Source organism: Cotesia glomerata, linkage group LG1, assembly GCF_020080835.1.
Source record: "Cotesia glomerata isolate CgM1 linkage group LG1, MPM_Cglom_v2.3, whole genome shotgun sequence".
Taxonomy (NCBI): Eukaryota; Metazoa; Arthropoda; class Insecta; order Hymenoptera; family Braconidae; genus Cotesia; species Cotesia glomerata.
Genome location: NC_058158.1, coordinates 22,935,179 through 22,950,185, shown reverse-complemented (window position 1 = coordinate 22,950,185; position 15,007 = coordinate 22,935,179). Strand labels below are relative to the sequence as shown.

Genomic DNA, 15,007 nt, shown 5'->3' with positions numbered 1-15,007 from the left:
AATGCCCTAAGCCAAAATTAGAGAAACTAACTGAAATCACCTTTTTAGAATCCAAAAATAAACTAAATCTGAAAATTTCATATTTATGAATCGATAGGAAACACGGTGAGAGTTTCCCGAAATTTAATTTTTAATTTAAAAAATTTTTTATTTGTAAAAAAAAAATTTCGTTTATTATCACCTGTAGGTAAGTCGACGACAAACAATTTCTAATTTGGTTAACTTGAAAAACTTCAATTCGCTTGTAGATATCCCTATCTGAAATTTTATTTTGTCTGCTATCCGCTAACTTCAGGGTCATAAATAAATGTTGAATTAGAGAAATAGGCGTAAATAGTTATTAGATTTTATATATTGCTGATTAATTATCATTAATCAAGAATAAACACTTCTAATCACAAAAATTCGAGATAACCAAAATTAACGCATATGATCGCAGTAATTGTGGCTACCAGTGGCTACAAGAATGGCGGATAATGTTTTTCCAGTTCATCTTTCGGATATTATTATTATTATTGTCAGTGCTGCCACATTTGAGGAATCAATAATGGTGAAATTTCATTTTCTACAGTTGCAACTCTCTTTTCCTCCGGAGACAAAATTGGGCATGGTGGGGGCCCAAAGTGAGCAGCCCCTGAAGTTCCCTAGTTATGTCTCTGTTTTTCGTCAAGTTTTCCACTTGAAAAGTGAAAAAGACAACTTAAGAAGGGTATACATTTTTTCTTTCTCTCGCCCTCTATTGGACGAACGAAAGTATCTCTGTCATACTTGTACAACAAATGGAATCTTAAAACGCATTTTATGCATAAATAAATGAAAATTTTCCAAAAAAAGCGCTTCGCTCTTCGATAGATAATTTAATTGTCTATCGAAGAGCGAAGCGTTTTTTTCTAAATTTTATCACAGACATGAGAAAAACACGTTTGAAAATCAACTATCAACCGCTCTTAAGGATTCACTGAATGGTGAAAAATTCCACCTTGTGTATGGAATGTTGTGCCTCCATCTGGTGGATATTAATTTATTTTGCATGAAAATTTACCAACTATTGTCCCGACTATTCGCCCGAGAGTATTAAAATAGTCGGTTTCAGCGCGGGAAAGGAAACTTAATTTAATAAAAGGAAGTGAGAATTCGTCTGATGAGGCACGGGGCACTGGTCTATGCATACACTACACCCGTGCAGATATTTAATACGCACGGGGCACGGGTACGAGCACGGATACAGTATATGATAGACCCGTGCCCTGTGCCTCATCGGACGAATTCTCACACTCTAATTTTAATTATAACTTTTTTACTATGTACAAAATTTTAATTCAGAATTTTTATTATGTACATAATTTTAATTCCGAATTTCTATTATGTACATAATTTTAATTCTGAATTACTATTATGTACATAATTTTAATTCTGAATTACTATTATGTACATAATTTTAATTCCGAATTTCTATTATGTACATAATTTTAATTCTTATTTGTATTAAATTTTAGATTAAAAGAAATTAAAATGTTATAAATAATTACTCCAAAAATATAAATCTACAGGAGCCAATTTAATTTATGTCACTACATAAAAAAAATTGTTAGTTAAAATTATGTCCTCACATAATTATTAAACTCTTATTTTTAATTATCATGACACTTAATAAAAATATTTTTTTTGTCATCAGCTCAACTCAGAATTTTAATTCTTTGATATATTATTATGTCCCTACATAGTAATTATTCCTTAAAAAATACAAGCATAAACATAAAATTAATCTATTATATTTTGATTATGTTTGAACATAAAATGTGCATTTTTCCTTTTAGTTGTTAATTTTAAGATCATTTTTTTCCTTCTATTAAATAGTAAAACGGCGTGCCATACTAGTACGTACATCAATACACATATTTTTACCACATACAAATAATTTTTACACACTAATATATAATATTTTCCGTTACATTCACAAATATTTATAAATGAATTAATTATTTATACTAATAAAGCATTTCCTAATATTCGTATTTTACAAATTAGACTAAACTTATTTTTATTTCTGTCAATCTATTATGAAGTTTTCTCCAAAACTGTGAAACAACTTAATTATTTATATAAAAGAAAAATATCATCTAATAGTATTATTTTGTAAAATTTTATTTTTACAACATTAATTACACCGGCCCACAAAAAAAAAGTGGTCTCTACTTTTGACCGGACCTACCTATCTTTATGTATATGGACGCACTGAATCCGAATTTGAAGTCAGTTTTGCCCGCACACACTCAAAATTTTGAGTAAAATGCAAAAAACCCAAAAATAAGGAGAAAAATTGCGAAAAACTGCATTCACAGCAATGAAAAAATTTTTTTGGACCTGAATCACGTATGATTTTTATGTATTTCCCCTTGAGTAGCCCCTTGAGCCCCTTGAGCCGTCAAAATTTGAAAAAATTGCAAAAAACCAAAAAGAAATTGCAGGAAATCATGAAAAATCGAAATTATCAAGATTAAAAAAAATTTTTTGGATTCAGATTGAGTATGATTTTTAAGTACTTTGATCCACTGAATTTGAATCTGAAGTTTTCTTGTCCCATTGACGTTTAAAAATTAAAAAAATCTCAACAAATCAAAAAAATCGAGAAAATTGCAGTTATAAATATGAGAAAAAATCTATTAAACACGATCGTTAATGACTTAGGTGTATTTTCATGGATGGAATATGATCTTAGAGTTGAAAAACTGACAAAATTTGAAAATCTGTAAAAAAAATAGCATGTAAGGAGAAAGTACTTGTACTCGATCATAAATTTTATTTATTTAAAACAAAAATATAAGGTAAAAGCCCCAATATATGATCATGTACCAGTATATGATCACTCCATGTATTTGTATACCTATATTTGTGAATATAGATATATAAATACATGGAGTGATCATATACTGGTACGTGATCATCTATTGGGGCTTTTACCTTACTCGATTTAATAAATCCTCTACAACATAAGATTTAAACTTTCTAATTTGAACAGTTTCAACTACTTCAATTATGAATTAATAAAATATTTAAAATAATTTAAATTATATTTAAATTCGCGCTTTGCTGACAGGTACTGTCACCTGCTGGATGCTTTTAGAGGTATCACAGCAAAAAGACTAACATAAAAAAATGTTGTTCTCTAGTAACATTCCCTAGACTACTAATTATTTAGAAAATTAAATATGATCTTAAAAATGGAATTCAATAGATTTATTATTCGTTAAAAGAAAATGGTTAAAAAGATTATGTGTTAGAATAAGCTGTTTACCGAATATTCTAAATGTTATTCATTACTAAGCGTAATGATTATATATTTGTATATGTACATGTGACAGTGTGATAATTATTTGTGCAATTCTGTTAATGTAGTTAATGTATTTATATTGAATACTGAAAAAAAATCAAGGAATTTGGTTAATTTCCATAACATATTTTTTTTTAGATTATTTTTTTTTCCTTTTCATAACAACAAAAATTTTAAACTTCAAATATATAATAATAGTTTAACTTTACTTCTACTGTGTTCAAATAATTTTAAATAATGGAATCGAAAAAAAAATCCAAAGAAAAAAGAAGGTAGGTTATGATCAGTATTGTGACACTATTAATTAGAAACATCGGATTTTTCTATTGATGTGTTCATTCAATATGTTTCTGCTAAAATAAATTCGAATAATGAATGATTCCATAAATCAATACTAAAACGATTTGTTTTTTTTTTTTTAAATTTAGCAAGCTTCAGAAAATTATCGCTGATAAATGAATGATTGTTATCAAAGCACGTAATAAAAAAATTCTTATTTCAATTCTTTAAACTAAGAATAAATTTCCATTTGGTAGAGGCTCAAACATACAAAAAATCAACATCAGAAAAAAGGTTAATAGTGGAGGGTATCCCTGAAACTTCCCGCTCTTTTCAATCTCAAATCGCTCGAAAATTTTCCAACTAGTTGATTTTTGAGCTCGAAGAGAAATTTTTTCAAATCAATAAACGTCTCTTAAACGCGGCATTCGATTTTAATTTTCTTGGCAGTATACGACGCAGTTTTAAGCACAAAAAGTGTTTTAGGAAATTTTGAGTCAATTAGTTGAAGAATTAAAAATATCTAAAAAAAAAGAAAAAAAATTAAAAGAAAGTTTTTTTATTTATTTTTATTTTTTTGAATATTTTTGAAACCGCTTGAGCGATCGACTTCAAAATCTCATCAGATCTAATTCTCAATTAACCCTTTCAAACGCTACGTTATTCATCTTGATCAGTTGATTCGTTCTGAAGGTATTTTCGTCCGACAAAATTTTTTCTCACCTCTGGGCGGAAAGCGTTAACTTTCGTCCCGCTGCAATAAACGAAAATGTCACTTTCCGCCTCCGTCGAGGAGAAAAATAGTATACACACCACGGGCAGTAAATAAGAAAGCCTCAGATCACATGTTTATTGACCTCGGCTTCGCCTCGGACAACAATTACATGTGATCTAAGACATTTCTTATTTTACTGCCCTAAATGTGTAATATACTATTTACACACAAACACACTCACACACACGCGGCCGAAAGTCCATCCGGAAATAGTCGAGACGGCTTCCTAGAACTTCGAAACGTAGAAATCTGATCAAAACTCGCATTCTCAAAATCGGACTGAAATCAATAACTACCCATCAATAACTTCCTATGTTTTGAAGATTATTAATTTTCCAATCGAAAAGTTAACTATAAATAATCAAAAAGTATCATTATAGTGTTATAATATATTAGGAAAAATCATAAAAATAGAGATTTTACACTGAAAAAAATTTAACTTGAATCAAGACGAAAAATTATTGAATCAAGTAAATTTACTTGAACCAAAAAAATTTTTTTAGTTTAAGAGTTTTTCTTCTCAAATCAAGAAGATGAAGTTCTTCAAAATTATTTCCTTAATTCAAGTTAATTTTTTTTTCTGTCTATACTCCGTTAAAAGTATTTTTTTTCCAACGTTCAGCGCTTTTTTTTGCGTAGTAAGGTAAAATACCCAGTAGTTAAACAGTTTTCGAAGTAAAACGTATTCAACCCAACTTTTAATAAATAAAAATTTATTTATTAGTTAAAAAAGTGTTTCTCATGTAAATATAAACAATTTTTAATTTATTAATGCATAAAAAAACATAAATAATTAAGCATTTATATTGTTATAAGGTTTAAAAGATATACCATAAAAGCAGTAGTAGTTGAACAAACAATTCTGAAGTGCCGCAGTAGTTGAACAACCCGGAAGCAGTAGTTGAACTAGCATTTCAGATAGCATAGTATAAAGTTGATAAATATGTCTTTTATTTATTTATCACAAGATTATTATAAATAATTTAAGATGAATAATATCTATAAGATATCAAAAATATATCATACGTTTTTCTTTTTATTTCTTTGGTGCTATTATAATTATCATGTAAGTCACAAATCACTTATAAAATTAAAATTTAAACAGCTTGTCGTTTAATAATAAATTTTCTTCAATGAACTATAGTATTACAGACTTTTTATAATTTGTTTTTATTATTTTTTTTTTTTTTTTTTTTTATCACTTTTCATTAGAATTTCCTACAAATTTTTTTAACTTCCCGCTAAGAAAATTGAAAATTTTCAAAAATCGGGAAGTTATTGGTTTTATCCCGTTTTGCGAAAATCGAGTTTTCATCAGATCTCGACGTTTTAAGGTCACAGGAAGCTTCCATGACTATTCCCGCGATGGTGTCTGTGCGGCTGTATGTGTGTATGTGTGTGCGTGTGTTGTATGTATGTAAACCTCTAATAACTTTTGAACGCCTCGGCCGATCGGATCGAAATAGGTGGCGATCCAAAGAGTATCATTGCCATTAAATTTCGTGAATATTTGAATCGATTCTTTCGAGAGTTGATTCGTTCGAGAGTTATCGAAAACGAAAAATTTCGAAAAAAGTGTTTTTTTTTTTCACATAACTTCGAAATTTCTTTTTGGATCGTTTTTGACGAAATTAAATAATTATTAGAGCCCAATAATCACATCGATCGCCACCAAGAACGTGAAAATTGGTTGATTGGTTCGTGAGTTATCGTTGTCGGAAAAATTCGGAAAATGTGAATTTTTCAAATTTCTCTAAAATTTTCGGTTCGATCAGTTTGTGTTCACAAGTATATCATAGATTCTGAAAAACTGCGTGGAATACTGCCAACCGCGTGAAAATCGATTCATTCATTCAGAAATTATTGCAGTTTGAAAATTCAGAAAATACTGTTGTATTAAACTTCTATCAGACTTTTGAGCTCGAAGAGCTTAAAAGCATACAAAAGCTATTTCTTTGAGCTCGGAGAGCTCAAAATAACACAAATTGTATTTTTGAGCTCAGAAACGTCATAAGTGCAATTTCAAGTGTTTAAATATGGAATTGGCGGGAAGTTGCATGGATGGCCTTTACGGTTAACCGTTTTCCAGATTTTTAACTTCCCGCTAAGAAAATTGAAAATTTTCAAAAATCGGGAAGTTATTGGTTTTACCCCGTTTTTCGAAAATCGAGTTTTCATCAGATCTCGACGTTTTGAGGTTCTAGGAAGCTTCCCTGACTATTCCTGCGAGGGTGTCATTATGTCTGTATGTATGTATGTGTGTGTGTGTGTGTGTGTGTGTGTGTGTGTGTGTGTGTTTTCCCTTTAGGGGAATCCTTTACGGATTCTAGGCATAGTTGTTTGGCCTGGATATGTGGCGACTCGACGCAGCGTCATACTAAAACTCGACGCTAACGCCCCTACCCACTAAACCCTAAACCCCTTTCTCTTCTATCCTCTGATCCCCATGGTACCGCCGTAAGGCATTTCTTCGCGGGCAGGGATTAGCTGCCGCTCTTCCTTCTGGTGGCTAAGATGTTATTTCTTCCTTCTAGATTCTGTCTTTTGCTCTTTTTCTCTCGATGGAACGCAGCTCTGTAAGCACTTCTGTGGCAAAAGTGTTCGTTGCATTCCAGGCAGCTTCTGAAGACAGCATTGCTTCTACGACTGACTCTGGTTGACTTCTCCTCTTCAAGATCCTCTCCAGCTCCTCACGTTGTGGATTAAAACGCGAGCACTCGAAAACGTGCTCCGCATCTTCAGTGACTCCAGGGCAGGACGGGCACTCCGGAGAATCGTCATGCCTAAAGCGGTGAAGATAAGCCCGAAAACAGCCATGTCCTGACAACATCTGCGTTAGGTAGTAGTTGACCTCTCCGTGTTTCCGGTTCAGCCAAATGTCGATCTTTGGTATGAGACGATGCGTCCATCTACCCTTCTCTGCGGCATCCCACTGAGATTGCCATCGTGCGATGCTGTGCTGTCTTTGTTCCGTTCTGAGTTCTTCTGCGCTCAGTGTTGTTGACCTCTTTCGTTGGTAAAGGTTCCTTCTTTCTTCAGCTAGGACTCTGAGAGGTAGAGTTCCAGAAATTACGCACACTGCTTCCTCAGATATTGTGCGGAAGGCGCAAGCTACTCTTAGGGCACTCAGGCGATATACTGGTCCAGCCTTTCTCCATGCTTCTTGTAATTCTAGCGCATCGGCCCAAATGGATATTCCGTACGTAAGCACTGATGTGACTACAGTTGCCAACAATAGTCTCCTGCTCTGCTTTGGGCCTCCGACGTTAGGCATCAATCGTGCGAGGCTTGCCCTTACTACTGACGCTTTGGCACTGACGTGTTCCACTTGCTGTTTAAAGTTGAGACGGGCATCAAGCATCACTCCCAAATATCGGATATAAGGTTGTGATGTGATTTCTTGTTCGCCGACTCTAAGATTGATGGTCTCTAACACTTTCCTGCTGGTAATAAGCACTGCCTCAGTCTTATGTTTCGCCAGTTGAAGATTCATTGTGTCCATCCACTGGTTTACTTGCTGGAATGCTAGATCAAACATGTGGTGAATCTCGTCCAGGTGTTTAGCGACAATCACTACGGCCACGTCGTCCGCATACGCTACAAGTTTAATATTTCTTGGGATCTTTAGCCTTAGAAGCCCGTCATACATGATATTCCACAGCAGTGGGCCAAGAACAGAGCCCTGCGGAACATCTCCGGTGATTTCGTACTCTCTCGGACCGTCCTTTGTGTCATATCTGAGGACTCTATCCGTGAAGTAGCTAGCTACTATTTTACTTAGGTATCCTGGCACGTTCTTCTCTTGAAGAGCTTGCATAATGCAGTCCCAGTTAGCAGAGTTGAAGGCGTTTTTGATGTCTAACGTCGCCACCAGGCAGTACTTCTTCGTACCACCCTTCCATCTGGTTCCTGCAATTGCCTCCTGGGCCGTAGTAACAACCAGATTGATCGCGTCCAGGGTTGATCGTCCTTTTCGGAATCCATACTGGTTGTTTGCCAGGAGTGGATCTGCAACTGCTTCTATTCTTTGATGAATTATGCGTTCGAATATCTTACCGGCTGTATCCAGCATACAAAGTGGACGGTAAGATGACGGCTCTTCTGGTGGCTTTTTTCCTTTAGGGAGTAGAACCAGTCGTTGTTGTTTCCATTTCCGAGGAAATGTCCCTTCCTTGAGGCACGTATTGTAAACTTTCAAGAATAACGTTGGTGCTGCCTTTATGGCTGTTTTCAAGGCAATATTAGGGATTCCGTCTAGTCCCGGCGCTTTGTTATTCCCTACGCGGTTACAAGCCTCCATTAGTTCTTCTTCCGTGACAGATGGAATGTCTTCAGGGTTTAGCTGCCTTAACTGGCCGGTGAATACCGGTTGTTGAGGAAACAGCACAGTAACAATCCTCTCTAGGAGCCGCGGACACGTAGGCGACGGCATTGGCTGGTATTTCAGGTGGGCCGTGACCACCTTGTACGGTTTGCCCCATGGGTCCTTCTCCACTTCTTCGACGAGTTCTTTCCAACAGCGTCTTTTATTATCCTTGATGGCTTTGTTTAGTTCCCGACGGGCCTTTTATACTCTGCCACCAGTTCTGCAAGGTTAGGTCGACGGAAGCCACGCTGTGATATTCTTCTTTTCCTGAGGCATTCTTTACGAAGAGCGCTGATGTGATCGTTCCACCAGTGCACCGCGGGTCTTCTATTTATGCCTCGTTTTCGTGGCATACTGGCGTCACAAGCTTCGGTCACTCTTTTCATAAGTTCTTTAGTCTGATCTTCTGCGCATCCAGCGGTGATCGGGCCATTATCCAAAGCAGTCGTCAGCGTACCCACGTCGAAAGATTGTACTCTCCACCGAATGTGGTTAGGTAACCTACTAGTTCCTCTAGTATCCTGGTCATTTGATATCTCCCAGAGAATCGCGTTGTGGTCACTGGCAGTGTAGATATCCAGCACCTTCCAGTTGAGGTTACCTCTCGCGAGGCTGCTACTGACGAACGTGAGGTCTACGATGGAACTTGCGTCTCCTTTGGTGTAGGTTGGTGTGTCACCACTGTTGAGTAAGACTACGTCTAATGCAGTAAAAGCCTCAAGTAACGCTTTACCTCGTGCGTTAGTTAGCTTGCTACCCCAGTCTACTGCCCAGGAGTTAAAGTCGCCGGCTATCGCGACTGGTTGATGCTGCTTCGCGTCCTCTGTCAGTCGATCCAGAAAGTTAGTGAAGTCAACAATAGAGAGGCTAGGTAGTGCGTAGCAGCTATAGAAGCGAACGCCATCTACTGATACTGCTACAAAGCCGGCATTGCAATTATTAACTACGCTCTGGAATGGGAGCTTGCCACAGGACCAAATGACGGCCCTAGTGGTCGTGTCCGTTTCCCATAATTTGCCTTTAAGGCATTTATATGGCTCAGCTATTAGTACAAGGTCAGGCCCTAGTTCACGCACTGTCTGCAGAAGCAAGTCATGTGCAGCCTCACAATGATTAATGTTTAGCTGTAATATTTTCATGCTCGTTTATTTGTTGTCTTCTGGAGAGCTTCTTGGAAAACTGGGCATTTACTAGAACCAGCCCGGTGGGCAGTATCTGTTGAGCCGGGTTTTTCATCACATAACATACACTTTGCTTCATTAGGGCATTTAGCTACTAGATGGTCAGTTTGTCCGCACTTAAGACAGAGCTTTGATCGATCTATTCCGCTTCTACACTGGGCAGCAACGTGTCCATAGTGCCAGCTGTGTGTGTGTGTGTGTGTGTGTGTGTGTGTGTGTGTGTGTGTGTGTGTGTGTGTGTGTTTTTTTTTTTTTATAAAGAGGTACGAAAAAAGATCTTCAAAAGACACCGGTATCGTTAACTCTGCCGCCCATCTTCCGGCAGATATCGATAGTCGGTAGTGTGGAGATTTTTACCCACTAAAAAAAACATTCCTCTTCCCCTCTCCCCTAGATGGTACGGGGAGGACTGGATTGGAACCGCGTTAGCATTACTTCAATCCAGTCGTGCTGCGTCTCACGACGCCTACTCCTGGCTACTGGTCCCTTTCTGCGATTTTGTCTTTCAGGAGGTGCTGTGCATAAACTGCAACAGCTGACCAGTTTTCCTCTTGTTTGATCATATAGGTCACCAGGCTTGAGGGGGAGAGCCTGGTGCCTATGATCTCTTCAGTGTTTCTTCTGTAGTCCTTCCATCGAGCGCACTCGAAGAATGTGTGTTCGGAGTCGTCGATTTTATCCGGGCAGTATTTGCACGTTGGTGTGCTGTGCAAACCCATCTTGAAAAGATAGGCATTGAACTGCCCATGTCCCGTCAATAGCTGGGTCAGGAAAAAGTCCGTATCCCCGTGCTTCCGAGAGAGCCAGACGTTGATGTTTGGGATCAGGCGCGCCGTCCATCTGCCCGTCTCTCCCGATGTCCATCGGTCCTGCCACTCTTGCTGCGTTTCCGCCTTTATCCTCGTTCTTGCGTCCTTCATGTTATCATCACTGTCTTTAGCGTCATAGAGTTTTGCTCTTTCGAACGCTAATAGGTCGATGGGCGCGGCTCCTGCAATGACCAATACAGCCGCTTCGGAAACTGTGCGGTAGGCGCAGGCAACCCTGAGAGCGCCTCGCCGCTGTACTGCTGCGATCTTTCGCCGGTAGGTCTTCTGCTTTAATATGTCTGCCCATATCTCCGCTCCATAAAGCAGTACCGAGTGGACTGCTTCTAGAAGAACTCTTCTCTTTTTGTTCTTGGTCCCATGGTGTTGGTCATAATTCGTGCTAGGCTAGACACAGTCTTGCTGGCTTTCTTGCATGCACTGTCGAGGTGTTCACGGAAAGATAGTTTCTCGTCTATCATTACCCCTAGATACCGCAGGGCCCTTGTTGACGTCAGCGTTGTTCCTCCCATGTCCATAGCGAATGGTTTTGGAAACCATTTTTGACGGGTCAAAACGACCATCTCGGTTTTCTGTTTGGCGAGTTTCAGGTGATGCTTATCGAGCCAAGTCTCGACGGTGTCGATGGTTTCCCGAACTAGCAGTTCGGCCTCTTCCACGCTGTCCGCCACTATAGTGGCTGCAACGTCGTCTGCAAAGTCTGTTAGCTCTACTTGCTCTGGCAACGGGATTTCAAGAAGCTCGTCGTAGTCTGCGTTCCATAGATCAGGCCCCATTATTGAGCCTTGCGGCACGCCAGCCGTTATGGCGTATTCTTGTGGGCCTTCAGTAGTTTCCACTATTAGCTTTCTATCGTCAAGGTAGTTGTCGACTAGTGCCAGATTTTCTGGCTCCGCGTCAAACTTGTGCTCCAGAGCGTCTAAAATGTCTCCCCAATTTGCGCTGTTAAATGCGTCTTTGACATCTAGCGTGAGGAGAAGACATACTTTACGAGCTTTGAGGCTACCAGACCATGCTTGTGTTGCTGTCTTTATGACTTTCTTGATCGCTCCGACTGTCGAATGACCTTTCCGGAAGCCATGCTGGTTGGTGGCAAAACCTCCAGCACGGTCGATGTCGTCGCGAAGTCTCCCTTGTATGAGCTTCTCGAGCAGTTTTCCAGCAATGTCTAGCATACAGAGTGGTCTAAACGACGAAGGTGTTATGGGGGTTCCCTTACTTTTGTCTAAGAGAACCAATCTCTGCTGTTTCCAGACCGCGGAAAAGGTGCCAGTTGCCAAGCATGCGTTGTAGGTGTTCAGGAGTAAGTCTGGGTATTCCAGGGCTATAATCTTGATCACCGATGCCGGGATGCCATCAGGTCCAGGTGCCTTTCCTGTTTTGAGTGACTTGGCCGCGTCTTGTAGTTCCTTAGTTGTGAAAGGCGTTACTTCGTTGTTTTTAGTGTAGTGTTTCTTCTCCCGCGGCGGGTGTTTGGGGAAAAGCTCCACTACGATGCTATCCATTAAGGCTGGAGACTTCGGCGCCTCTGGTGAAGTCTTTCCAAGTCGTTTGGCGACAATTTGGTAGGCTTTACCCCAGATGTCATTGTCGAGATCGTTGCAGATCTCTTTTCACAACTTTGCTTTACTTGCTTTGATGGCTCGATTTAGCATCTTTTTGGCCTGCTTGTACTCTTTTGAATACAAGTCCTGGCTTGGGGAGCGTTTGGCGGCTCTCGTTGCGCGGCGACGTAGTTGATGGCACATTTTGCGAAGTTCCGCTATGTCTGTTGACCACCAGTACGCCGGCCTGCGAAAACTCCGGTTTTTCAACCGCGGCATAGAGGCGTCACATGCGGCGGAAATCTCCTTCATCGTATTTAGTACTGTCCTTTCTGTCTCGCTGCAAGTATCCGGAGTCGGGTTGTTCTGAAGGGTAGACCAGCTCCGTGCAAGTGAAGCTCGCAGTGCCTCTGGATCAAGCTTCCTGGCATTCCACTTTCGCTTAGAAAGGTCGTGTTGTGGTACCGGAGCAGATGCCAATCCAACGTTAAATGTCACGAACTGGTGATCACTGCCACTGTATTTTTCGGATACTGTCCAGTGTGTGTGTGTGTGTGTGTGTGTGTGTGTGTGTGTGTGTGTGTGTGTGTGTGGGTGGGTGGGTGGGTGGGTGGGTGTGTGTGTGTGTGTGTAAACCTCTTATAACTTTTGAACGGCTCGACCGATTTCATCGCGGTTGGTGCCATTCGAAAGGGCTTGACCAAACTTAGATTTTGAATACACTTTGGACCGATTCGGACCTGTAGATTTTGATAAATCTTAAAAAAACTACAAAAAAAAATTTTTTTTAAATGTGATTTTTTTGGAATAACTTTTAAACGACTGTGCGATCAATTTCAAAAACTAATCAGCTCTTCACATCAAAAAACCACATCAGCTCAAAATGACACGAAAATTCCATTTTTGAGCTCGAAGAGCTCAAAAACGTAGTAAGTGCAATTTTAAGCGCTTAAGTATGAAATTAGCGGGAAATTGTAGGAATGGCCCTTAGGGTCATCCGTTTTTCTAATTTTATTTTCTTAACTTTGTGACATTAGAGTTATTTTAATACAATTCTGAAATATTTTCCTGGACTTTTAAACGAAAAATTTTCTTTTGGTACAACTCTTAAAAAAACTGATGACAGCTCCAAAAATTCTCTATAGTCACTCCGTGGACGATACTTCTGCAAAGAAGTTAAAATTCAAAATATTGATTAATAAACTGTTATTTTAAACTCGTCGAAAAGAAAAGAAATGATGAATGAAATTGAACCAAAATACAAATAAATTTTGAACCGATAAAGAGAAAAGTAAAAAATCTCCATATTTTATAATTCTTTTTCTATCATTTTAAAGTCAATAAATTATTCAATCAGCAACTAACATAAAATATTTGTCAAAAACTTGAATTAATACATATTTTCTTCATCTACCTCCAACAGTTCTTCATATGTTAGAGATTTTTGTGGAAAATTATCAATAAATCCACGCCGACCTGATGATTTCTGGGCTAACAATAATGCATTTCCCTCTTCACTTAAGGTTTTGGCTGCTATCTTGTGAGCAATATTAAATAACTCCTTCAACTTATTCTTATAAACAGTTTCATTTTTTATTTGCGTGGATGATTGTTTTCGTTTACAGCTACGCTGCAACTTTTCCACTTTTCGAAAATTCTCAATAACTTATTGATGGCATTTAGAGTTTAAGAAGTAGGAATTTGGGCCTTTTTTCATTGTTCTTGAACCTCGGTCATAGTAAATAAAGCACTTTCTTCAATACTAAATTTTTGTACTTTATGATTCTAGAAAAATAAAGCTAAAACGTCCCTAAAAGTTGGAAGTTTACGTCCAGCAAGACCACTTATTAGGAAACCTATTAAATAAACTTCTTTATCCATTTTTCATAATCGACTTCATCCATTCAAAAAAGTACTCATTTACGAAATAAATTAGAGAAAAATAAATATCGGTCAACAAATAATTGGACAAATAGCACATGAAAAAAGGATTCTAGGATAAGAATTAATTAATTACAAAAAATGAATTTAAAATACAAGCCAAAACATTCACAAAAAACAATGATAAACTATAGCAACAATAAAAGTCCGAATTTGGAGGTAAGAACAATGGGTAATTATTACCCAAATCAAAAAAGCTCGGTTGCAGTGCAAGGTGGTTAGATACTAAGGGAGAGGGCGTCCTCGAAGCATTTTTGATGGTATGGTAGAAGTGAAGTTAATTAAGAACAAATAGTACAACCGATGTCTTCTTTGTTTCGCGCTTCGATCATTTTAACTGTGAAACTAGCTTCGATAAATAATAAAATTATAAACGGTGACTGCGTGGCCGAGTGGTTTAAGTCTTAAACTGCCCGTACAACAGTCGCTCAGGCGGGGGTTTGAGCCCTGGCAGACGCAATTTTTCTGCGATTTCCAAGGTTTGCTCCCTTGTCGACTGTACCCTGGCCAGGTTTCTGTGGTTTCCTTGGTCACTGTGCTAAGGGGCGGGGCACAGGCAAATGCGGGTACAAACTGTAAGTCGGCCACAGCCGCGGAAAGGAGGTAAAGATGGTACACATCAAGAACAATAAATAGTAGGAAAGGACGTAAAAATCTTACGTGTCTAGGCCTGAAGGCTGACGCGTAAGATTCCAAAAAAATAAAAAAAAAAAAAAAAAAAAAATTATGTTAGCACATTTTTATTAAAATAATAAAATTAATT

General features: G+C 38.1%; 1 protein-coding gene across 3 annotated transcripts in view; it reads left to right on the top strand.

Moving 5' to 3' along the window:
- The first annotated feature begins 3,541 nt into the window (after window positions 1-3,541).
- The window catches only part of LOC123275179 (hypoxia-inducible factor 1-alpha-like), a 128,921-nt gene continuing 117,455 nt past the window's right edge, over window positions 3,542-15,007 (top strand). For all 3 annotated transcript variants that reach the window (XM_044743125.1, XM_044743124.1, XR_006511646.1), the window contains exon 1: window positions 3,542-3,603. In XM_044743125.1, coding sequence (XP_044599060.1) covers window positions 3,569-3,603 — 35 coding nt within the window. In that variant the 5' untranslated portion in view covers window positions 3,542-3,568. The remainder of the gene's footprint in view (window positions 3,604-15,007) is intronic.